Source organism: Osmerus eperlanus, chromosome 11, assembly GCF_963692335.1.
Source record: "Osmerus eperlanus chromosome 11, fOsmEpe2.1, whole genome shotgun sequence".
Taxonomy (NCBI): Eukaryota; Metazoa; Chordata; class Actinopteri; order Osmeriformes; family Osmeridae; genus Osmerus; species Osmerus eperlanus.
The window spans coordinates 17,115,213-17,137,844 of NC_085028.1; the positions used below are offsets into that span (position 1 = coordinate 17,115,213).

General features: G+C 48.2%; 3 protein-coding genes across 4 annotated transcripts in view; 2 read left to right on the forward strand and 1 right to left on the reverse strand.

Annotated features, from left to right (window-relative positions):
* LOC134028787 (mitogen-activated protein kinase kinase kinase kinase 5-like) overlaps positions 1-5,743 on the reverse strand; it is a 10,522-nt gene extending 4,779 nt beyond the window's left edge. The window contains exon 1 of the mRNA XM_062472599.1: positions 5,519-5,743. Within this exon, the coding sequence (XP_062328583.1) occupies positions 5,519-5,626 (108 nt within the window). The 5' untranslated portion in view covers positions 5,627-5,743. The remainder of the gene's footprint in view (positions 1-5,518) is intronic.
* A 1,394-nt stretch (positions 5,744-7,137) lies between these two features.
* On the forward strand, positions 7,138-10,333 carry eif3k (eukaryotic translation initiation factor 3, subunit K). 2 transcript variants are annotated; one of them, XM_062473654.1, is made up of 8 exons: positions 7,138-7,318; positions 7,697-7,795; positions 7,969-8,089; positions 8,867-8,944; positions 9,113-9,179; positions 9,411-9,488; positions 9,742-9,867; positions 10,232-10,333. In XM_062473654.1, exons 1-8 carry the CDS (start codon positions 7,257-7,259, stop codon positions 10,261-10,263), a joined length of 663 nt encoding a protein of 220 aa, XP_062329638.1. In that variant the 5' UTR covers positions 7,138-7,256; the 3' UTR covers positions 10,264-10,333. The 2 variants fall into 2 exon arrangements, with proteins under 2 accessions (XP_062329638.1, XP_062329639.1); XM_062473655.1 differs by having other exon boundaries at positions 8,870-8,944.
* A 321-nt stretch (positions 10,334-10,654) lies between these two features.
* On the forward strand, positions 10,655-19,687 carry zgc:85932 (uncharacterized protein LOC405875 homolog). Its single transcript, XM_062473336.1, has 20 exons — positions 10,655-11,218; positions 12,758-12,827; positions 13,119-13,237; positions 13,412-13,545; positions 13,825-13,996; positions 14,173-14,244; positions 14,561-14,652; positions 14,742-14,816; positions 15,241-15,404; positions 15,918-16,075; positions 16,573-16,781; positions 17,213-17,255; positions 17,344-17,418; positions 17,546-17,606; positions 17,707-17,771; positions 18,055-18,123; positions 18,643-18,721; positions 18,900-19,016; positions 19,281-19,339; positions 19,535-19,687. The coding sequence occupies exons 1-20, from the start codon at positions 11,003-11,005 to the stop codon at positions 19,559-19,561; spliced, it is 2,076 nt and encodes a 691-aa protein (XP_062329320.1). The 5' UTR covers positions 10,655-11,002; the 3' UTR covers positions 19,562-19,687.
* The last annotated feature ends 2,945 nt before the right edge of the window (positions 19,688-22,632 follow it).

Here is a 22,632-nt window from a genome sequence, read left to right on the forward strand (position 1 = left end):
CAGACATGGTCCCCCTCAGGAGACCTGTGTTGTTACGTGGTTTAACATAGTTATGACTACTGTGTTCACTTCACACATCAACACCATGTCTGCTGCTCCGCTCTGAGTCTGATGAGGCAGCTAAACTCTGCTCTGGCACACATTTTGTTCCAGGCCCTGCTGATCTCAGAACCAGAGCTTTTCATAGTAGAACCCTAGTAGAACCAGAGCTCTTCATAGATGAACCTTAGTAGAACCAGAGCTCTTAGTGGAACCTTAGTAGAACCAGAGCTCTTCATAGATGAACCTTAGTAGAACCAGAGCTCTTCATAGTGGAACCTTACTAGAACCAGAGCTCTTCATAGTAGAACCCAAGTAGAACCAGAGCTCTTCATAGTGGAACCTTAGTAGAACCAGAGCTTTTCATAGTAGAACCCTAGTAGAACCAGAGCTCTTCATAGATGAAGTTTAGTAGAACCAGAGCTCTTAGTGGAACCTTAGTAGAACCAGAGCTCTTCATAGATGAACCTTAGTAGAACCAGAGCTCTTCATAGTGGAACCTTAGTAGAACCAGAGCTCTTCATAGTAGAACCCAAGTAGAACCAGAGCTCTTCATAGTGGAACCCTAGTAGAACCAGAGCTCTTCATAGTGGAACCTTAGTAGAACCAGAGCTGAAGCAGTTAGAAACACAAGACTCAGTTTAGGACCTGCTTCCTCTTTTTTGGTTAAAGATAAAAATCAACTAGTTCCTACTCCTCCATCCACCTTCTACACACACTCACACACACTCTCACACACTCTCTCACACACACTCTCACACACACTCTCACACACTCTCTCACACACACTCTCACACACTCTCTCACACACACTCTCACACACTCTCTCACACACACTCTCACACACTCTCTCACACACACTCACACACACACACTCTCACACACACACTCACACACACTCACACACACACACACACACGCTCACACACACACACACCCACACACACTCTCACACACACTCTCACACACACACACTCTCACACACTCCCACACACACTCACACACCGGGCCCTGTAGAGGCTGTAAATACGACACAGTCTCTCACTTCTTGTTTTATGTCACCTTCCTGTTACACACCTGGCACCAAGTATAACTGATGCCTATTGGCTCATGCATCAAAAGCCCCACCCACACATCTCCAGTGAGGCGTAGCTAGAGGTTGCTTGGGCTGTACAACTGGTCAGACCGCTACAGTTCTTGTTCCAAATGCTCAATTCATCTACTGGAAACAAATTTCCCAGACAAAGTACAATTAGGGAAGTTAGATTAGAGAAACAGTTTGAGAGGCTGTGATGAGGGGCTGGGAACCAGATCTGTAGGTTTCGCTGTGGAAACATCTTGTACCAGATGCATGGCTTCAGTGGATTCAGTCCCTGGTTTGACCAGACATCCCTGTCGTTGACTCACTGTCTCCACCCTCCAGCTAACAGGAAACTTACAGAAACAACCAACAAGATCTCTGATTAAATGAATCATGTTGGTGTGTCCGTGTGTACGTTGTGTTGCTATGTGTTGTGAGCGTTATCGTCTGTAAGAGTGTGTGTTTGTTGTGTTTACGGGTGTGCATTCATGTGTGAGTGTTGTTCAAAGCACAGACACAGACTGTACACATTGTTTGGTGGGGGGAAGGGGGGCACCATAGTCATGGTAACCCCCCCCCCCGCCCAGAACCCCCCTTCTCTGCAGCCTCCCCAGGCTGTTGTCAGACAGGTAGAACGAGGCGAGACCTGGACCATGGAAACAAGATGACTAACAGACAAACAAGTCTTGGTATTTAGCTGTCGCTCTACCTCATCTCTCTCTCCTATCATTCCTCTCTCTCCAACCCAACCTGTTCTGGGTCAACGTGCACATGCAACACACACGCACACAGGCCGACTCATACACTTTGGCCTGCTTTCACTGTGCAAAATGCAACATTAGCAGGTTGTTCCAAAAGGGTATGGCTACACTTGTGTCAACACTCCACGCCAGAATAACATGTGTGTGCGTTTACAGACCACAACTTTGGCCTATTTCGTGTGTGTTCTAAAATGTCCTGCATTTAAGAACCTGTGATGGCGAGAAGTGTGAAATGCAAAGCACTCTATCAACCCTGGGAGTCAGGTGTCTGAGAGGTTAGAGAATCGGGCTAGTAATCAGAAGGTTGCCGGTTCAATTCCCTGCTGTGCAAAATGACGTTGTGTCCTTGGGCAAGGCACTTCACCCTACTTGCCTCAGGGGAATGTCCCTGTACTTACTGTAAGTCGCTCTGGATAAGAGCGTCTGCTAAATGACTAAATGTAAATCTGTGAAAACAGGCCAACACACATGCCTCTCTGTACACCAGGAGGAAGTGTGCTCCGTATCGCCCTCGCTTTGCATCAGCCACACTCTGCTCACACCAGGTGCTCTACGCTCATGTTTTCTACTTTGCTCCACTGTACTCAGCTCTACTCTATTCTGCTCTACTTTTATCTATTCTATTCTACTCATCTCTGCTCTATTCTGCTCTACTTTCATCTATTCTATTCTACTCAGCTCTGCTCTATTCTGCTCTACTTTCATCTATTCTATTCTACTCAGCTCTGCTCTATTCTGCTCTACTTTCATCTATTCTATTCTACTCAGCTCTGCTCTATTCTGCTCTACTTTCATCTATTCTATTCTACTCAGCTCTGCTCTGTTCTGCTCTACTTTCATCTATTCTACTCAGCTCTGCTCTATTCTGCTTCAGTCTCCCAAACCAGCACACAGCCACATCCACCTTCTCCAGATACTAATCTCATCTAATATTAATCTACTAACTTCACTACAAATAATGCAAACCTGAAGTGTGTGTTTGTCTGTATATGTATCATATAACTTTTAAATTACAAATAAAGCATCTATATGTCTGCATATGTATCATATAACTTGAATTTACAAATATAGTAAACCTGTTACTGTATATTGTTACTGTTCTTGTTTCTGTTGCTAGTTGGAGACAACGGGGGGCGGGGCTTCTTATTCCTATTCCTATTCCGAGTTTCTCTTCCCTGGAACAGATTTCATGTTCCAACCGAGGGGGGCTGGCGCTATCTTAGTGTCTAGGGCTGCATCAAATACCCTTTTTTTGCTAAACTGCTGCACTAGTCCACACTTGACCGGTGGGGATCTCATTCTAATATTACTGTAACTGTTAGTTGCTCCTGGCATTCTCTAATTCCTGCTATCCTCTCTATATCCCCCCTCCACACATCCCCTGTGGTGTGGGGGGTTTGAGCTGTCAGCATCTGCCTGGTCCTGGGTCGGTCAACGCTGGACCTGGTCGCCAGTGGACGTCGATCTGTGACCGTCTGCCAAAGCTGGATCTAGTCGCCAAGTGGACACCAGTCTCCCTGATGGACAACAGCGAGTTCCTGGTCCCTTCCTCACCCCCCGGCCTGTGATGCTGCGCCGGTCACAGTCCCCTGCCCTGTGGCTACCTCTGCTTATACTGACATTTACCAACTGACCCAAGTTGAACACTGGATTTAGGTGTTTCAACACCCACTGACACTTCCCTGCTGTATGACTATGTTTATCAGACACACCTGTCACCAGTACCAATCACACACACCACCCTCCCAGATCACACGCACACACACCACCCTCCCAGATCACACGCACACACACCACCCTCCCAGATCCCACGCACACACACCACCCTCCCAGATCACACACACACCACCCTCCCAAAGGACTGCTCATTCATACAAACTTTGCTGAGTAAAGCTTAGTTGCTTTAGTCTCTGACGACACCAAGCCGTTTCCTATAAATGACCTGGTTGTGACTTTGTTAAAGCCCTCAACTTTGATCTTTGCCCTTCCCTGCGGAGTGGTGGTGTGGCCTGTTACAAGCTGCCAGACCTGCCTCTCTCTCTGCCTCTCTGTCTCTGCCTCTGCCTCTCTCTCTCTCTCTTTGTCTCTGCCTCTCTCTGCCTCTGTTTCTCTGTCTCTGCCTCTCTCTGCCTCTCTCTCTCCGTGTCTGCCTCTGCCTCTCTCTGCCTCTGCTTCTGTGTCTGTGTCTCTCTCTGTCTCTGCCTCTGTCTCTCTCTGCCTCTGCGTCTCTCTCTGCTTCTGCATCTCTCTCTGCCTCTGTCTGCTTCTGCCTCTCTCTCTCTCTGCCTCTCTCTGCCTCTGCCTCTCCCTGCCTCTGTCTCTGCCTCTCTCTGCCTCTGCCTCTCTCTGCATCTCTCTGTCTGCCTCTGTCTCTGCCTCTCTCTGTCTCTGCCTCTGCCTCTGTCTCTGCCTCTGTCTCCCTAACCTGACAAGTCTCTTCTACTCAACGCTGCTCTATTCTACTCTACTATTTTCTACTTTATTCAGCTCTACTCTACTGTATCCCACTCTACACAGGTCTGCTTAAATATACTCAATTCTATTATTCTCTACTTTACTCTGTTCTGCTTAAATATACTATATTAAATTATTCTCTACTCTTCTCAGTTCTGCTTAAATATGCTCTTCTATTCTTCTCTACTGTACTTTGTTCTGCTTTAAACTACTGTACCTATAGTCCACTGGGGCTGGGGCTGAGGCTGGGGCTGAGGCTGGGGCTGAGGCTGGGACTGAGGCTGGGACTGAGGCTGGGGCTGAGGCTGGGGCTGAGGCAGAGGCTGGGGCTGGGGCTGAGGCTGGGGCTGAGGCTGGGGCATTGGGCTGGGGGTGCTGGGGTCACATGGGTGCTGGGCATGTGACCTTGGTCAATGTCAGCACAAGCTAAGGACCTACCACATGCTTCCAAATGTTAATTTCTCTCTCTCTCTCTCATCCCTCTCTCTCATCCCTCTCTCTCATCCCTCTTCATACCTCTTCCAGAAGCCTTCAAAGTGTTAGTCTGTCAAACCGATAACTGGCTGATGATAACATGCTCAGAGAACCAGTACAGGGGATGACGACCACTGCGCTCTAAAAGTAACTGCTGACAGAGGTCCAGGACGTAGAGCGGGGGGGCGGGGGGGCAGGAGGAGAACATGTATGATAACATTTAGTCTGACCGTCTAAATGTGATTCAACCCAGAACACACAGGAAGTCTTAAACCCTTAAACTTGATATAAGCTGTTAACTTCAGGCCTAAAAAGCAGATTTCTGAAACTGAACCTTTTCAATCCCTGTTTTGTTGTTGTCCCTGTTGTGAACAAGAATTATATTTGAAATATCTCTGAAGTTACTAAAAATCTATAACGCTGCTTTCACTTCATCTGAAAACCACTTCCTTGAACAATGCTCACACCTCAACTGCAAGGATGAAGAGAGACACCGTGAAAGCACAAAACCCCCACACTTCAGTTCACACAGAAATCCCTTTGATTAATGGACTATAATTATAATGAACTATAACTAACTATTAGTAAGTCATTCAACCATCACTCCAACCTCCAGACCCAGAGAGAGGGGACTGTGAGTTGAAACACAGTCCAGATAGGTGGAAGTGTGAAAAGGAAGATGTTAAAATGTTTAAACTATTATTCTGACCTTGTAGACTTCTCCATATGTCCCTCCTCCAACACGCAGTAAGATCTCAAAGTCTTCCTGAGGATTCCTGGTTGAGATGTCTAACGCGGTCCTGTGCTGAGAATCCATTACTACTACTGTAGCATGGCACACACACTCACTGGCACACACACTCCACCATGCGCAAACACATGCACCGCAAGCCTCCCCCGCTAGCTGCTTGTGTCGAAGGAAGGACGGGTCTTGCAGAACACACACTGACAGAAAACACATTCACAGTCAAATCAAATGCTGACTGTCTCCCCTCCCTCTCTCTCCCCCCTCCGTCCCTCCCTCTCTGTGTGTGATTCATTTACATTCTCTATGGCTATATTTCCTGTTGTGTGAGTGTGTGCATGTGTGTGTGTATGAGTGTGTGTATGTGTGTGTGTATGAGTGAGCGATAGAGATAAGAGGGAGGGAGACAGAGCGTTTTAGTTTCACTAGGCTTGCAACTATGGTTTTCAGTGTTGGTTTTAACATGTGAAGTGTGTGTGTGGATGAAATGGTTTTGTGTTTCCCTCTGGAACAGTAGTTTGTGTACCCCCCAACCCCCCCCCCCCCCCCCCCCCCACTGTGAAGCGCATTGTGTTGCCTCCTGGTATGAAATGCACTATATCATAAAGTCTGATGTGTGTGTGTGTGTGTGTGCAGAAATGCTGCAGAATGGCTTTGCTTCCTGCACTGCATGTTGCCATGAATACAGGTGTGAAACAGGCGGAGATATTAACACAGAAAACAAATTGTGACAGTTATACAATCTCTTTTGAAAGAAATCATATTTTCACAAAAGTTTAACATTGTATTGTGTCTCACACAAAATATGTGCCTTCCACGTTACTGTTTTAGATTCTTCAGATTATTGAACTGTTTGCTTCGTCTATGCCTTTGGTTTAGTGTAAGTATCCAGAGAAAACTATAAACGGTATAACACCTTTCTTATTTACAAACATGTAGACACTGGCGTTTCCTTATCAGTGAGGCAAATTATCTCCGTTAACTGTCCTGACATTTAGATCGCCCCGTGTCTGGCTGGCAGCCGCCCACACTTCGAAGCCCTTCTCGATCTTAAACTTGTGTCAGAAACTCTCTACAACCAACCACACCTCAACCCTCAATCACACTTGTGGGCATAGAGACGCTTTCTTGAAAATGTGGTTAAGTGTTAAGATAAGATGCTATGAAAACCGTTTTTATGTTATCTGATTTGATCAGCTAATATTGAATTTATCTTAGGATGTGGTCAATGTCTGGGTATTCCGTAATCTTTCGAATGTTACGGAATATCCGAATATTACGAATATTACGGAATATTATGTTAATGTTTCAAACTCCGTTACACTAGGGAGCGACATACAGTTTTACTCCCGTCTAGTTTGACTAGGAACCATAATCGGAATCATTGGATTGGTCGATTTCCGTTGACGTCAGGAAGTAACCGAAAACTATTTAAATTATTCATTTTTACTAATCTGTTTACATATGTTTTGTGCACATATGGCTTCCTATATGTATTTTCACCAACACAATATTTTACTGGTAAAGATAGACACTGTAGTTGCGGTAGTTTCTACTGGTCCGTCTAACTTCCGGTCCCCAAAACACGGTAATTTCCGTTCCAAGCGGTTTGTCCCTCCGCCCGCTTTCCTTCTATCCGTCGACCCACGTGTGGATTTTAGTCGAATTTCCACCAGAAATACCAACTTCCAGATTGGACCAAATGGCGTCGTCCTTCGAACAGATGAGAGCAAACGTGGGAAAGCTCCTACGAGGAATCGATAGGTACTTTAACTTGTGAAACACGGCTGGCAAGTGGATGCTAGCTAGCGCTAACGTTAGTCTATTAGCTAATAAGCTATACAGTGGTAGCTAAAATGATAATGTAAAAAATATCTTAATTAATGGCGCATGCACGAATTGTTACAGTACCACCATGATTACAAACAGAAGTCGTCTCTCTTCGTCTCCCTCTGAGATGAACGTTTTTGTTTGTAGCTGTCATGCAAGAGCGCTAGCAGCGAGCTAGTCTGTTGCAGTTGTTAGCTAGCTAATTGCTATCAAAGCTAGCTGACAAACGGCTTTGTGTCGCTAGTTGTTGCCAGACAAATTTAACTATTGTTGCTGTTGTCCACGCCTTGACATGACTGATCTCTCTCCCAGGTATAACCCAGAGAATCTGGCTACGCTCGAGCGGTATGTGGACACCCAGGCTAAAGAGAACGCTTACGACCTGGAGGCTAACCTAGCCGTCCTCAAACTGTGAGTTGTAACCTATGATTAGTGACGGATGATAATCGAATACAATCTATTTTTAATTGTATAGCTCCTTGTTACAGAGGGCTTCACATACGCTGCACCGTAACCAACCTAAGCCCTCAAGGGAGACAAGGTCAAACTCAGACGTCTGTCTCACTACGATGATGTGTCCACAGGTACCAGTTCAACCCAGCCTACTTCCAGACGACTGTGACATCCCAGATCCTGCTGAAGGCTCTCACCAACCTGCCACACACAGACTTCACCCTGTGCAAGTGCATGATCGACCAAACACACGTATCCTTTTGGTGCTGTGATGACACCAGTGTCAGTCCCTGATGCTGACTCTGCAGGTACCCTACATGGTCAGCTGACCATCACACCTATCAGTTTCTTGTATGTCTCACACCAAAACTACAGGCAGTAATGTGAAGCTGCCCCCCATGTGGCTGTAACAGCTGCTTCTCCTCTGAGAAGCCGGTCCATGATGGAGTGTGTCTGTGGGGTTTAGTGCCTGTTCACCCACAAGACCACTGGGGTGTTTGGGCCCTGCTACTGTTGGGTGATTACAGCTGGCCTGCAGATGGCGTTAGAACTGACCCCTAATGTGTTTGATGGTGTTAAGGTCAGGGGTCTGAGCAGGCCAGTCAGGTCTTCTTGACGCCAAACTCAACAAAACGTTTCTTTTTGGACATCGCTGTGTATTTAATAGGTATATTATAGTCCTGGTATTTTACATTGTGTTCATTTAGCGGATGGAACCTGACATTTACATTTAGTAATTTAGCAGACGCTCTTATCCAGAGAGACTTACAGTAAGTACAGGGACATTCCCCCCGAGGAATTGAACCGGCAACCTTCTGATTACTAGCCCGATTCCCTAACCGCTCAGCCACCTGACTTGACCTCTGGAGAGAGTGGCCACTGTCCACCCTGGCTTTGTTAGGGTGATGGTGTGGGGGCTGTACAGGGGTGAGAGGGGTTTGGGGGGGGGACTAAGCCACCTCTTTGGGGGGGGGGGCACCTTGGGGGTCAGCTGTTGGTGGTCAGTGCGTTTCCTTGACTACAGTGTCGCAGCAGGAGGAACGCCCCATCAGGCAGATCCTCTACCTCGGGAACCTTCTGGAGACATGCCACTTCCAGTCCTTCTGGGTGAGACGCACGCACACACAGACGCACACGCATGCACTCTCCAGCATGGAGCATTTGATTGCAGATCAAGAGCTTGCAGGTTCAAATCCCTCTGTGTGCTTTGGAGAAAAGTGTTTGCTAAATATAAAACATTCTTATTGTTGTTGTTGTTGTTGTTGTCCACCTCAGACCAGCTTGGAGGAGAACAGGGAGCTGATCGACGGCATCACAGGCTTCGAGGACTCCGTACGCAAATGTGAGGTCAACCATGTAGACGTCTTCAAACCACGTTTTGTATTTCTGTTTTAAAGTGTCTTTGGGTATGAGAAAGTGCTGATTATCTATGAAGGTGTATATATATATTAAAATAAGATATACAAATGTACATTCATAATATATAATTTACATTATACATGTTTTTAAATGCTTCTTCAGTCACAAAAGACAATACTAAAGTGTTTATGTTTTGTTTTCCTTCCCTCCTCAGTTATCTGTCACGTAGTTGGGATCACCTACCAGAACATCGAGCAACGACTTCTGGCTGAGATGCTGGGAGACCCCTCAGGTAAGATCTACACATATAGACTATATATAGACCCCTCAGGTAAGATCTACACATATAGACCCCTCAGGTAAGATCTACACATATAGACTATATATAGAGCCTTCAGGTAATATCTACACATATACAGACTATATACAGCCAGCTAGACTAGTGTGTGTATATATACAGCCAGCTAGCTAGCTATATACACACGCTGCGTTCAAGCTTTTGAGAACTAGGTCAGGCTTCCAACCCGGTGTCCTGTGGTGTGCAGAGACGCAGGTGAAGGTGTGGATGAGTAAGTACGGCTGGACGGAGAACGAGGAGGGGCAGATCTTCATCTTCAACCAGGAGGAGAGCGTCAAGCCCAAGAACATCGTGGAGAAGATCGACTTTGAGAGTGAGTCTTGTCTCCGCAATAGTTTGTAACCAGGGATTAGATAATGTGTCTGATGCACTGGTTTTGACAGTGTCGGTCCTTGCTATAGGCAACATAGGCAGCCGCCTAGGGCAGCAATTTCCCTATTGCATCCAATTAAATTAACCCTCCCGCTGTCCTTGAGTTTCAAACGGGTGCCAACCGTGGCACATGTCCATGTTGTGCTTGGCGCCCTCTGCTGGCATTAAAAAGTGCCGTTGACATGGTGGGGGGTGCTAGGACCGGCACTGGGTTTTGAAGTTGATAAATATCCTATTTCATGCTAAACCTTTGAATACATCTCCTTCCTTCTCCCATAACTCTTTCTGGTAATATTCTTTCCTAGGTGTATCAAGCATCATGGCAACGTCTCAGTAAACCTCACCAACAGCACACCCACAAACACATTTTCAACATTTTCACAATAAATGTAAATTATACTTTCAAACTGTGAGCCTTGGGTGTTTATTTTCACAATCAAGTTTCTTTGAGATGTAGTTAAGTATCCATTTGTGTTGGATGTTTTAAATATTTTTATCAACTTGTACCTCTGGTCGAGATTCTACTTGTTGGAAACGTTGGGTGTTAAGATGACTGCTACATAGGGATACTCTAGTTCTGTGCGGAAATGAATTATTCCAGGAAACAAGCATTGTTTCTTTGTTCAGGATTTACACCGCTAGCTTGTTCCAGAACAGAAGCTATAAAGGACGGTGATTCTATCGACTTAAAAACCACAACGGACAACGGCTGTCTGGGGGCCAATATCACATACCAGTGGAGCCATCGTTTACGCAACCTACTTGTCTGCGCCTGCACTTTTCACAGTTCTGATTTACCCGGGGCGGGGGGAGTTGCACCGTAACATACAGGCTACGTGGTAAAGCGAAACGGCGAATAGCTTAGCAGCAGTGTGCAGCGACACTGTTTTACACAGCGGCCAACTTAGAATACAGGTGTGCTGCGTCGAGGGCGTGGCCTTTCTGCAAGGTAGCCTAAATGAGCAGGCGATTGTAGGGAAACGAACTTCTGTGGGTTGTTGCGCACGACTTAAAACCATACGTTTGTCAAAGGGTTTCAGTTCCTATGTGAGATATTTACACAATTAGATAAAGTTATGAATGACAGGAATGAGAATCCGCCTCCGTCCCCGAAGAAGCAGGAGTCCGTGGAGGCACCGAGTGATCCGCTTGGAGGGTCAGGCCGGTGGTTGTCCTCGACATTCAGTAATTCCAAAAACGAAAACACAGTAGTGGATGACAAGCTGTTCGTGGACAGAGACTTTCCAATGGGGGACGTCCTTCAGCCCACTATGATGTGGAGACGCCCGAAGGTAGACTAAAGCAACGGAATTTACCACTAAAATAAGTTCAACATGTTACTGGTTGGTAGAATACCATAAGTGAATAACTTGTTGAATTGTTTTTTTTGTTGACGTGGTAACTTTTTTGGCGCAATGAATCAGACTGAATCACACACTCGAACGTAACATGAGATATATAATTGCTAGTAGGTCCATTGTGAGATATTTTGCGTTGCTCTTCTAAATGACTCATTTTAAAATAAGGATTTATGTTGCCTTTGGGTAAACTTGTTTCCATGTGTGAGCCAGGAGACAGGGGAGTGGCATTTATGGCATAATGTCCAAAGGCCTACAGTCATAAAAATCTAATCAAAGTTAATGAAGACCTGTGGTCCACGAAAGACAACTAAAGGGTATTTAGTCCCACCCACAGATTATAGTGCATTGACAACTGAGGCCTTTGATTTCTGTGTGTGTGTGTTTGCATGCCTGTACTCGAATGACCAGAGACCACAAACAGGTTTTGTCATCTGTAACAACAACGTTAAACTATTACCAGCCAAAAGCCCCAGACTCAAACAGCATAGTTACATACACATCTTCTGTAGAATCATTCTGGCAAGGTAAGTCAATATGCTACTGTTAAGTCTTGGCAGTCAGTGATGTGGACATAAGTCTGAATCTTGGCCAACAGGTCTCAAACCACAGTCTCTAAGTTCCTGGAAACTAATGAGGTCCTGTTTACCCTCACCTCAACCCTACCTGGACACACCTATAGCTAGTGACTAACTGGCTGATCAGATGAATCATTAAGACTGGTAGCTGGATGTGATGCTGGCCCTCCAGTACCAGGGCTGGGGAGACCAGGGCTGGGGAGACCAGGGCTGGGGAGACCAGGGCTGGAGAGACCAGGGCTGGAGAGACCAGGGCTGGGGAGACCAGGGCTGGAGAGACCAGGGCTGGAGAGACCAGGGCTGGGGAGACCAGGGCTGGGGAGACCAGGGCTGGAGAGACCAGGGCTGGGGAGACCAGGGCTGGGGAGACCAGGGCTGGAGAGACCAGGGCTGGGGAGACCAGGGCTGGAGAGACCAGGGCTGGAGAGACCAGGGCTGGGGAGACCAGGGCTGGAGAGACCAGGGCTGGAGAGACCAGGGCTGGGGAGACCAGGGCTGGAGAGACCAGGGCTGGGGAGACCAGGGCTGGGGAGACCAGGGCTGGAGAGACCAGGGCTGGGGAGACCAGGGCTGGAGAGACCATCCGCAACGTGACCTTTACGTTTGATCCAGCTGGGTTGTGTTGACGCTGTCGTTCTGGGATTCTTCTCCTGTGAAAATGAAAGACTTTCAACAGCGATGTCTGAACCTGTCTCAAGAAACACTAACACACACACTTGCTTGTTAGACCAGTGTTTGATTTGTGGGCTGTGATAGATATGATGTGATTATCAGAGATAAGAAGACATGAGAGCGCACACACACACACACACGCGCACACACACACACACAGCCCCTACCCCTGCAGTGTAGCTCAGCGAGCAGCTTGTTGAGACCTGCTGTGTTGTCCCTCCAGGATATCTGCCCGGCGCCTCAGTTCATCGTGGACGGAGCCACTCGTATGGACGTGTGCCAGGGCATCCTCAGTAAGACTGCATGCACATCACCTGTCCTGCTCTCCTCTCCTCCTCTCTTCAAATCTCATCCTCCCCTCTCCTCCCATCTCCCTCTCCTCCCATCTCCCTCTCCTTCACTCCTCTCTTGTCCTCCATTCTCTCCTCCCATCTCCCTCTTCTCCTCTATTCACCTATTCTCTCCAAATCAAGTCTAACCCCTCCCCCCGTCTCTCTCTGTGGTAGATGACTAACCCCCCCTCCCCCCGTCTCTCTCTGTGGTAGATGACTAACCCCCCCTCCCCCCGTCTCTCTCTGTGGTAGATGACTGCTGGTTCCTGTCTGCCGTGGCGTCCCTGTCTCTCTACCGGCCCCTGCTGGAGAGGGTGGTTCCTGAGGGTCAGAGCTTTCAGGAGGGCTACGACGGATGCTTTCACTTCCGGGTCTCTGATGTTTCTCCCCTGTCTGTCTTTATGTGTGTCTGTCCTGGTACATCTCTGTGTATGTGTGTGTATCAGTTTTGTTTTGTGTTCTGGTACCTCTAAGTATGTAACTTTGTGTGTGTGTATTTCTGGCAGTGGGAGGAGGTGTGTAACTGTGTGTGTGTGTGTGTGTAGTTCTGGCAGTACGGCCGGTGGGAGAAGGTTATGGTGGATGACCTGCTGCCCACCCAGGAAGGCAGGCTGGTGTACATGAGCTCCTCAGACCAGCAGGAGTTCTGGAGCGCCCTGCTGGAGAAGGCCTACGCAAAGTCAGTCCCTCAGCGTGTCAGGGTGTGTGTGTGTGAGGGTGTATGTATGAGAGTGTGTGTATGTGTGTGAGGGTGTAAAAGAAGCCCTCAGGATTTTCTGGGAGGTCTACAGAGATGTGCTGCTCCTGTTCGGAGTGTTAAGAACTGTTGCCAGTGACAACCTTTCTCCCAATCCAAACCCTTCCCCCGCTCTCCCCCCTCCCTCTTCCCCGTATCCCAACCCCCCTCCCCCTTCCCCCACCACCCTTCCCCCTATCCCAACCCCCCTCCATCCCCCAGGCTGAAGGGAGGTTACCGGGCGTTGAACATGGGCTTCCCCCACGAGGCCATGGTGGACATGACGGGCGGGGTGACAGAGGTGCTGCTAGTGTCCTCCCTGCCCAGGGACCTGCTCTCCTTCCTCAGACCCCTGCTGGACAAGGGAGCCCTCATCAACTGTGCCAACTCCCAGGTGACCTGAGCCCTCCTGTGTGTGTAGGGTTACAGGAGCGAGGCATTTAGCTTTCGGGTCAGAATGGCTATGGAGGTCATATTTAAATACTTTTTATTTATTTTGCAGATGCCTTTATCCAAAGTGACTTACCAATAGTTGATCTAGAGGGTAAAACCGCATGTGTGTTTCTCCAGGGCTCCCTGGAGCAGAGGAACGAGCTGGGGATCATGTTCAGACACGCCTACTCCATCACCGGCCTGGAGCAGGTAACACTGCCCCCGACAACCACAGCAGAGCGACCACACCCTCAAGCTGTCCTGGGTCTCTGCTGTGTACACTGCAGGGAGATGTTTAGTTAGTCAGACACTCACACCACTGAGCTGCGTGTCCCTGCAGGAGGATGACTGTCCTTCATATCTGCTCTCTTCCTTCTCATCCGCTGTCCTCCCCCTCCCTCACACACCTCCCTCTTTCCTCTCCTCCCTGGGCCTTCCCCCCCAACCTCTCCTCTCCTCCTACTTCTCCCTCCCTCACTCCTCCTTCCCCCCCTCACTCCTCCTCCCCCCTCCCTCGCTCCCCCAGGTGAAGACCATGAGTGAGGTAGTGGACCTGGTTCGTGTTCGGAACCCCTGGGGCAGGGTGGAGTGGGAGGGGCCTTGGAGTGACAGCAATGGGTCAGCAAACCAGCCAATGAACACTCAAGACCTCACAATAGGGTTACTTGTAATGGAATATTGATTAGTGACACTGTGTGTGTGGCCAGGCCAGAGTGGAGTAAGGTCAGTGAGGTGGAGCAGGGGCGTCTGAACAGGGTTGTGAAGGACGATGGAGAATTCTGGTGAGTTCTGTCTGTCTGCCTGTCTGTCTGCCTGTCTATCTGCCTGTCTATCTGCCTGTCTATCTGCCTGTCTGTCTATCTGCCTGTCTGTCTGCCTGTCTGTCTATCTGCCTGTCTGCCTGTCTATCTGCCTGTCTATCTGCCTGTCTGTCTGTCTGTCTGTCTGCCTGTCTATCTGCCTGTCAGTCTGTCTGTCTGTCTGTCTGCCTGTCTATCTGCCTGTCTGTCTGTCTGCCTGTCTATCTGCCTGTCAGTCTGTCTGTCTGTCTGTCTATCTGCCTGTCAAGAATAATGACTATGAACTTCCCCTCCTTTCTCTCTCTGCTCTCCTGTCTCTCTTTCTCTCCCTCTCTTCTACCTCTCCTCCTCCCTCCTCTCCTCCTCCCTCCTCTCCTCCTCCCCCCTCCCTCCTCCCCCCTCCCAGGATGCAGGTGTCAGACTTCCGTCAGAACTTCGAGATGATGGAGGTGTGCCACCTGACAGAGGAGTCCCTGAGCCGGCCGGGCGGCGCCCAGCACCCCTGGCACTGCACGCTGCATCAGGGGAGCTGGGTGGAGCGCCTCAGCGCTGGAGGATCACCCAGAGGAGGTAGCTGGAGGAGGCCCTGACACACACACACGGGAGAGTTTGTGTATATCTTGGCATCTGTATACATGCATGTGTGTTCGTTAGGATGCTTATTTCTGTGTGTGTGTTTGTCTGTGTGTGTGTGTGTGTGTGTGTGTGTGTGTCTGTGTGTGTGTGTGTGTGTGTCTGTGTGTGTGTGTGTGTGTGTGTGTCTGTGTGTGTGTGTGTGTGTGTGTGTCTGTGTGTGTGTGTGTCTGTGTGTGTGTCTGTGTGTGTGTGTGTGTGTCAGTGTGTGTGTGTGTCTGTGTGTGTGTGTGTGTGTGTGTCTGTGTGTGTGTGTGTGTGTCTGTGTGTGTGTGTGTGTGTGTCTGTGTGTGTGTGTGTGTGTGTCTGTGTGTGTGTGTGTGTGTGTCTGTGTGTGTGTGTGTGTGTGTCTGTGTGTGTGTGTGTGTGTGTGTGTCTGTGTGTGTGTCTGTGTGTGTGTGTGTGTGTGTCTGTGTGTGTGTCTGTGTGTGTTTGTGTGTGTGTGTGCAGGCTGGTACTGGCAGAACCCCCAGTTCCACCTGACCCTGCTGGAGGAGGACGATGACCCCTGTGACCCCGAGCTGAGCTGCTCCCTGCTGGTGGCCCTCATGCAGAAGCACCAGAGACGCTCCGGGGTCAACCTGGCCATCGCTGTGGACATCTACCAGGTACACACACACACACACACACATCTACCAGGTACACACACACACATCTACCAGGTACACACACACACACACACACATCTACCAGGTACACACACATCTACCAGGTACACACACACATCTACCAGGTACACACACACACATCTACCAGGTACACACACACACATCTACCAAGTAAACACACACACACATCTACCAGGTACACACACACACATCTACCAGGTACACACACACATCTACCAGGTACACACACACACGCACACACACACACACCACACACATCTACCAGGTACACACACACACACACACATCTACCAGGTACACACACACATACATCTACCAGGTACACACACACATCTACCAGGTACACACACTTACAAGGTGCATACACACTCACACACACAGTCACCGTGCGCTCACACACACAAGCGGGTGCTTAAACTGACAAAAGGGATGTGTGTGTATATCTATATACATATTTAAGTGTGTGTGTGTGTCAGGCCAGGGCCCCAGGTGGCTACCTGTCCTCCCTGGACCTCAGCCTGCTCCGCCCCGTCCTCAGCAGTGGGGCCTACGCCCCTCGACGGGAGGCCGTGATTCGCGGTCGCCTAGCACCCGGCCATTACGTCATCATCCCTTCCACGGAGCAGACCAATCAGCAGGGAGAGTTCATCCTGAGGGTGTTGACCGAGAAGGGAAACGCTGCGATGTGAGTGGGCAGACTTGTCCTGTCTAGAACTACAACAGGAAGTTCTGTCTAGAACTACATCAGGAAGTTGTGTCTAGAATTACAACAGGAAGTTCTGTCAACAGACAGACCTCTGACATGTTTGACTAGATATCTCTTACAAGGTGTTACACTGAACAAATACAATATTTTAGGATTAGGATTGACAGACATTGTATAGTTATCCTCTTCTGGGACATAAGCAGTTAGAGAAATGATGTGCTCATTTAGCAGACACTGTTATTCTGCGCCCTCTTGATCTGCAGTCAAATACTCTAACCACCGAGCTGACCCACAATTAAATAAGTCACAGACACGGGCAGGACTGCCTGAACATGGACTGTGAACTTGTGTTGTCGACGTCCTTCACAGAGACGGTTTAGACATGACTGTTTGCTTCCCTCTGTTCACAGGCCTGCAGACAAGCCTGGGTCTGAGGGGAGCATACCTGAACAGGTACTGGAGGTCGAATCAAATACACCCAATGTGTTAGAACTTGCTGTTTGAGCCCAGGTTTATCTGCGTGGGTCTGTTTGTTTTGCAGCCCCTGTCGCCCCACCTGTCTGCTCTACCTTCCACTGAGGAGGCCCGGGCACTCTTTAAGAAGCACTGCAACCAGGCGAGATGACACACAGTCACACACCACTTCTCTCTCACACACACACACACACACACACACACACACACACACACACACACACACACACACACACAGTGGTTCCTCACGCTGTCTGTCCTCCCACCAGAAGGGGCAGTGCAAGCCCCTGGAGCTCTACAACCTGCTGACAGAGGCCATCAGAGGAGGAGGTCAGCTGTTAACCTTGAGCATGACACAGCAGTTCTGTACAGTGGTAACATCAGTGGTGTGTGAGTACAGTGGTAACATCATTGGTGTGTCTGTCTGCAGTGTTGGCAGGTTGTGAGAAGAGGCTGTCTCTGGAACACTGCAAGAGCTTGGTGGTGTTAGTGGACGTATCCTTTACCCCCCCCCCCCCTCCACCCCTGCTGGAGGTGTAAGACCTTCCTGTCCCGTCCTGCAGACTGATCACCATCAACATCCAAATGAAACACACAAAACACACTTGTACTCTGGGTTTGTCTGAGTGTCTGAATCTGGTCTTTTATCTAAAAAAACAACAAATTGACAAAACATCAAGGCTTTGGGCCTTTTGTCTGCGGAGGAAACCCAGTTGTTTTGGTTTATGAGCCGCTGCTCTGCTCCCTCCCTGACCCCTTGACCCTTGACCCCGTGCAGAGCCAGGGTCTGGCCCGGCTGGACTGGACGGCATTCCAAGCGCTGTGGGACAAGATCAGGATATGGACGGTGAGGTCAAAGGTCGCGCGATGGTCACTGCTGTAGACCATCTACAGACTCAGATTATGAAGAAACATTTGCCCTGATAGTGTATGGGTGCTCAGAAGGGTGAAGTAGTCACTAGTAGCAGCAGTAAATGAAGCTTATTGATTGTTTGCACTTCGTTCAGCGTCCATGTAGTTAAACCACACAAGATACTGAAGTTCAGTGCTTTATTGTACACCATAACAACCTTGGTCCATGGAAGACAGTGGATGAGTCTACATCCATGACCTTCTGATTGACAGGCTCCAGTCACACTGAGGGCAAAGAGAGTTAATAACATCAAACACTTGAGACGTGTCCGATTCAATCATGTCTGAGCTAACCTAATAACTACATGCCTCTTCTGAGTCACTCTACTGGCTTTATTGCATTAGACTGGGGTGATTCAGAGTTGATTCAGTGGCGTTCAACACCCCCCCCCCCCCCACTCTGTCTCTCTATGTGTCTTGTCTCTCTCTCTCCCTCTCTCTGTTCACTCGACAGCATATATTCCTCAAGTTTGACAGGAATAAATCCCAGAGTTTGGAGTACCCGGAGGTGGCGCCTGCTTTGAAGGCTGCAGGTAAACTTGTCCTCTCCGTCATGACCTCCAGGGGGCGCCAACACTCCGCTCAGTTCACTGTCTCGGTCCACGCCGCTTCCCTCTCAACCGGCAGCGTTTGCATAACTGGGATGTCCAGCCACAAGGGATGTGTCTGGACATCTGTTGATCTGTGTTCGTGTGCTCTGGTCTGGCCCAGGCTTGCAGGTGGATGACTTCATCCTGCAGCTGATCGGCCTGCGCTACACTGAGCCGGACATGACCGTCAGCTACCCTGGGTTCCTGTACCTGCTGATGAAGCTGGAGAGCATGATCCGTGAGGGGGGAGGAGGGGGAGGGGGGGAGGAGATGGGGGAGGGGGGGAGGAGATGGGGGAGGAGGGAGGAGATGGGGGAGGGGGAGAAGGAGGGGGAGGAGGTGGGGAAGGGTGAGGGAGGTGAGATAGGGAAGCGGGGAGGATGGGGGGCATGAAGGTGCACAGAGGACGTGGGGAAGTGGGAGAGACAAGGGAGGGAGGAGGTGGTGGAGACATACATGAGGAAAACACATATTGAACAATTTTCTCATCTTCCTTTGACAGGTAAATTTCAAGCGTATGACATGGTGGGAATGGGTACCATATCTATCAGCTACAGACAGGTATGGATCACACACACACTTACACACACACACACACACACACACACATAATACATACAGTACACACACACTTCCTTCATTCTCATTGGTTCTCTTCGAAGGCCCCAGTACTGGAACCAGTAGACAGATTTAACATCTTATTTTCATAGTGGACGCTCTTGTTATTATTGACTGACTCGCTCTCTGTGTTTTCAGTGGCTTCACATGACGATGTACAGCTGAGCTTCTCCCTTACAGCACCACAAACTTCCTGTTTCTGTGTTTTCATTATCGTTTCCGTTTTCAACATTTAACTTTGACACCTGAAGTTGTTTAATGCATCCTAATTGCAATAAAGATTTTATATAATGTTTTTGTCACTTGCTTGGTGATAAACGAGGCGGAAATAATCCTAGCCATAGCAACCGAGCGTCACCCCATGACGTTAATGGTGATAATAATAGTTGTGATATATTTTATCTGTTTACACCGCTTATGTTATTACAGTGTGTCTTATATAGCTCCTTTACCCAGGCTTGTGTCAAGACACTGCGAAGTAGGGCATGTTATTCATTTAGCAGACAGTTTATCCAAACAGAAGTAGGAATTGTGCGTGTACAAGCAGATGATCAGTCCTAACGGTATTGCAGTGGTCAGAGCCAAGAAACAAGACACAGTGAAACAATAACTTATCCTCAACTACAAAATTACATAATTCTGAATTATTACAACCTTCCTAAAATGTTTTTTTGAAACTTTTTCTTTAAAAAACCTTTTGAAACTGTTTTTTCAAAGCCTTTTTTAGGAAAGTATTTTTTCAACTTTTTAACACTTTTTTCCCAAAGTATTGTTTCGAAAATATTTTTTCAAACTTTCAAAACTTTTCTCAGAACATTATAAAAAAGAAAAAAATTCAACCTTTCTTCAAACCTTTTTAAAAAAACATATTTTTTTCTATGGTTAAAAACTTCTTTTTTTTTTATGTTAAGCTTAATGGTAGAGGAGAAAGTTATTGTTTCTAAGGAAGCGTTCTTGCAGCATGATGCTCGGTGTCTGGGAGAAGAAGGGCCTTGACGTTCGGTATGTGTAAATATCCTTTCTGGAAGCATCCCACTGCAATGATAGTCCTGCTGTATGGGGGGGCAGATGCTGCACATACCAGACACAGGGGGTCTGGGGGGAAGGAGCAATTTCCTGTTGCGCCATATTTGTTAAGACTTCTGTCAAAACGACAGCATGAATTGTAAAGGAAACTGAAGTTTGAAAAGTTGTAGCTGGATTGTTGGCTGCCTACACACAGGCAGACGCGCGCGCGCACGCACGCACACACATTGGTCTTTGTAGAGTCCTAAATCCCACATTTAGGATCTTCGTACAACAACATCACATGTCGCGATTTATTCACTGTCACTTTAAATTGGCCGGACAAAAGGTGGTAATTCAAATTATAGACAATAAGACCAAGTTAAGTTAGTCATCCAATTTAAATCCTATTTCAGGCCTAATTCATCTGTAGTTTATCTCTCACACAGCAGTCTCACGAGACCGAGTTTGTAACGGCGATGTGGTCCAAGGCTCACGAGATCCCTGGAAATCACGTAGAGAGCGATTAGGAATGTGACACTTCGAGCCCAAACCCAAACCGGACGACCCCACGGTACATCAAAGTGGCGCAAACGGCCCGGCAAACGATCATCACGGTATGCCGGGAGGGGGAGGGAGAGAGAGGGGGGGGGGGGGTCTCGAGCTGGCTGCTGACTGTAATCTACATGGACACACGGGTCCGAGCGTGACCTACTTCCTACAGTGTCGAGGCATCTCAGTCACACACCGCTAGCCTATGAAATTTTGATGGTAAATATAATCCGCCTTACTGCCCTCCCCTACGTGCTACGGCTGCACACCAGCGGGAAGGCGGAGGAGACTAAAACAAATGCTGCTTTCCTCGATGCACCTGCTCGAACACCGCATAAAAGTAGTGGTGAACCTTCGGCAGGGCTCGAGGCTACAGTGATCACGCCAGGAATTATAAAAATCCGAGGAGGTAACGATACAAAAGAGCCAGCATCGCTGGCTGTTAAATTATGCAGGGTGTTAGCCAGCACTTGCCCTGGATAATACATGATAGGGGCGGGGCTTTCATGACCATATTAGATCAGTGGAACAGAAAAAGGGTCGCGTTGCCTGTGGGAACCAAAACAATTGAGAGTTACGAAATAACTGTCAATTTGTGTTGGCCCAAGTCTACGTGGAGAATCCCAACACCGAAAGTGATGTGCTGTGTAGGCTATAGCTTCAAATAAACACGCGGAAGCTGCAGCAAAAAACTTTAACTCAGTAGTTGCTGCGCCGTGAGCCTCCGTTTATTTTGTGCAACGTTCATCACAACGCAGAATTTGAATGTAGATAAACTCAAAGCAATAACATCCTATCAGTAGCCTAATTAAAGTGTCTGGAAACTTTGTGTTGTGTGTCATATCATATGGCCGTTTGAGGGCAGTGTTTCAACGCATTATCATTATGAATAATGTTGAACATGGATAGGCTCATATAGCCTAAATATTCATGAGCTATTTGGGCCTACGTTGGCTATTCGAAGTTGTAGGAGCGGCTCGCCCGACCACACCATTCCCTCCTCGGGTGGAGAAGCATTCTTCTGAAACGCGGATTTTGTCAGTGCACGGACCGGATATTCCTGCCCTAACGTTGAAAGCGGAGTGTTGCCGCAACTGGGTCACATCCCGTTTAGCTTTTTCGCTGATAGAGAGAGAGAGAGAGAGCGAGCTCGGTAGCACAGTTCGGGTGTAGCTGATATGGTAGATTATCACGCTACAAATAATCAAAATCAATACTCGTCGGCCGAACCTCCGACATACATGGAACAGGAAAATGACTGGGACCGGGACCTGCTCCTGGATCCTGCTTGGGAGAAACAGCAGCGAAAGGTAGGAGGAAGAGAGGGAAAATGGCTGGGCGTCGGGAGGGAGAGGTCGGGGACTGATTTGGGGCCCGAGTTTCCAGTTCATGCTTTCAAGCTAGAAACGTTTTTTTGTATTTTTTGTTGTTGTCAGATGTAGACTATTCTTGCCTTGGTGTCGCTATGGTGATACCTTTCCACATGCGTCATTGTCCACAGCAACCTGTATTTTCTCAGCCTAAGATAGAGGGGCAAAGGAGATTTCCCCCCCCTCGTCTATGAATGAAACAAAGTACAAAGTATCAGTTGTCTGCAGCTTGGCTGTTGTTTCAGTAGATATCCCTACAGGCATAAGTTTTCAAAGATAACCGGATGCACGAATGCGGCTACAGCGCAA

What these genes read in the sequence shown, in the direction of transcription:
- eif3k (XM_062473654.1), top strand. Translation starts at nt 7,257, where the DNA reads ATGGCGTCGTCCTTCGAACAGATGAGAGCAAACGTGGGAAAGCTCCTA. An exon ending in AACCTAGCCGTCCTCAAACT is followed by an intron (nt 7,796 to 7,968) that starts GTGAGTTGTAAC and finishes ATGTGTCCACAG; the next exon opens with GTACCAGTTCAACCCAGCCT. An exon ending in GCATGATCGACCAAACACAC is followed by an intron (nt 8,090 to 8,866) that starts GTATCCTTTTGG and finishes ACTACAGTGTCG; the next exon opens with CAGCAGGAGGAACGCCCCAT.
- zgc:85932 (XM_062473336.1), top strand. Translation starts at nt 11,003, where the DNA reads ATGAATGACAGGAATGAGAATCCGCCTCCGTCCCCGAAGAAGCAGGAG. An exon ending in TGATGTGGAGACGCCCGAAG is followed by an intron (nt 11,219 to 12,757) that starts GTAGACTAAAGC and finishes TTGTCCCTCCAG; the next exon opens with GATATCTGCCCGGCGCCTCA. An exon ending in CCTTGGAGTGACAGCAATGG is followed by an intron (nt 14,653 to 14,741) that starts GTCAGCAAACCA and finishes GTGTGTGGCCAG; the next exon opens with GCCAGAGTGGAGTAAGGTCA.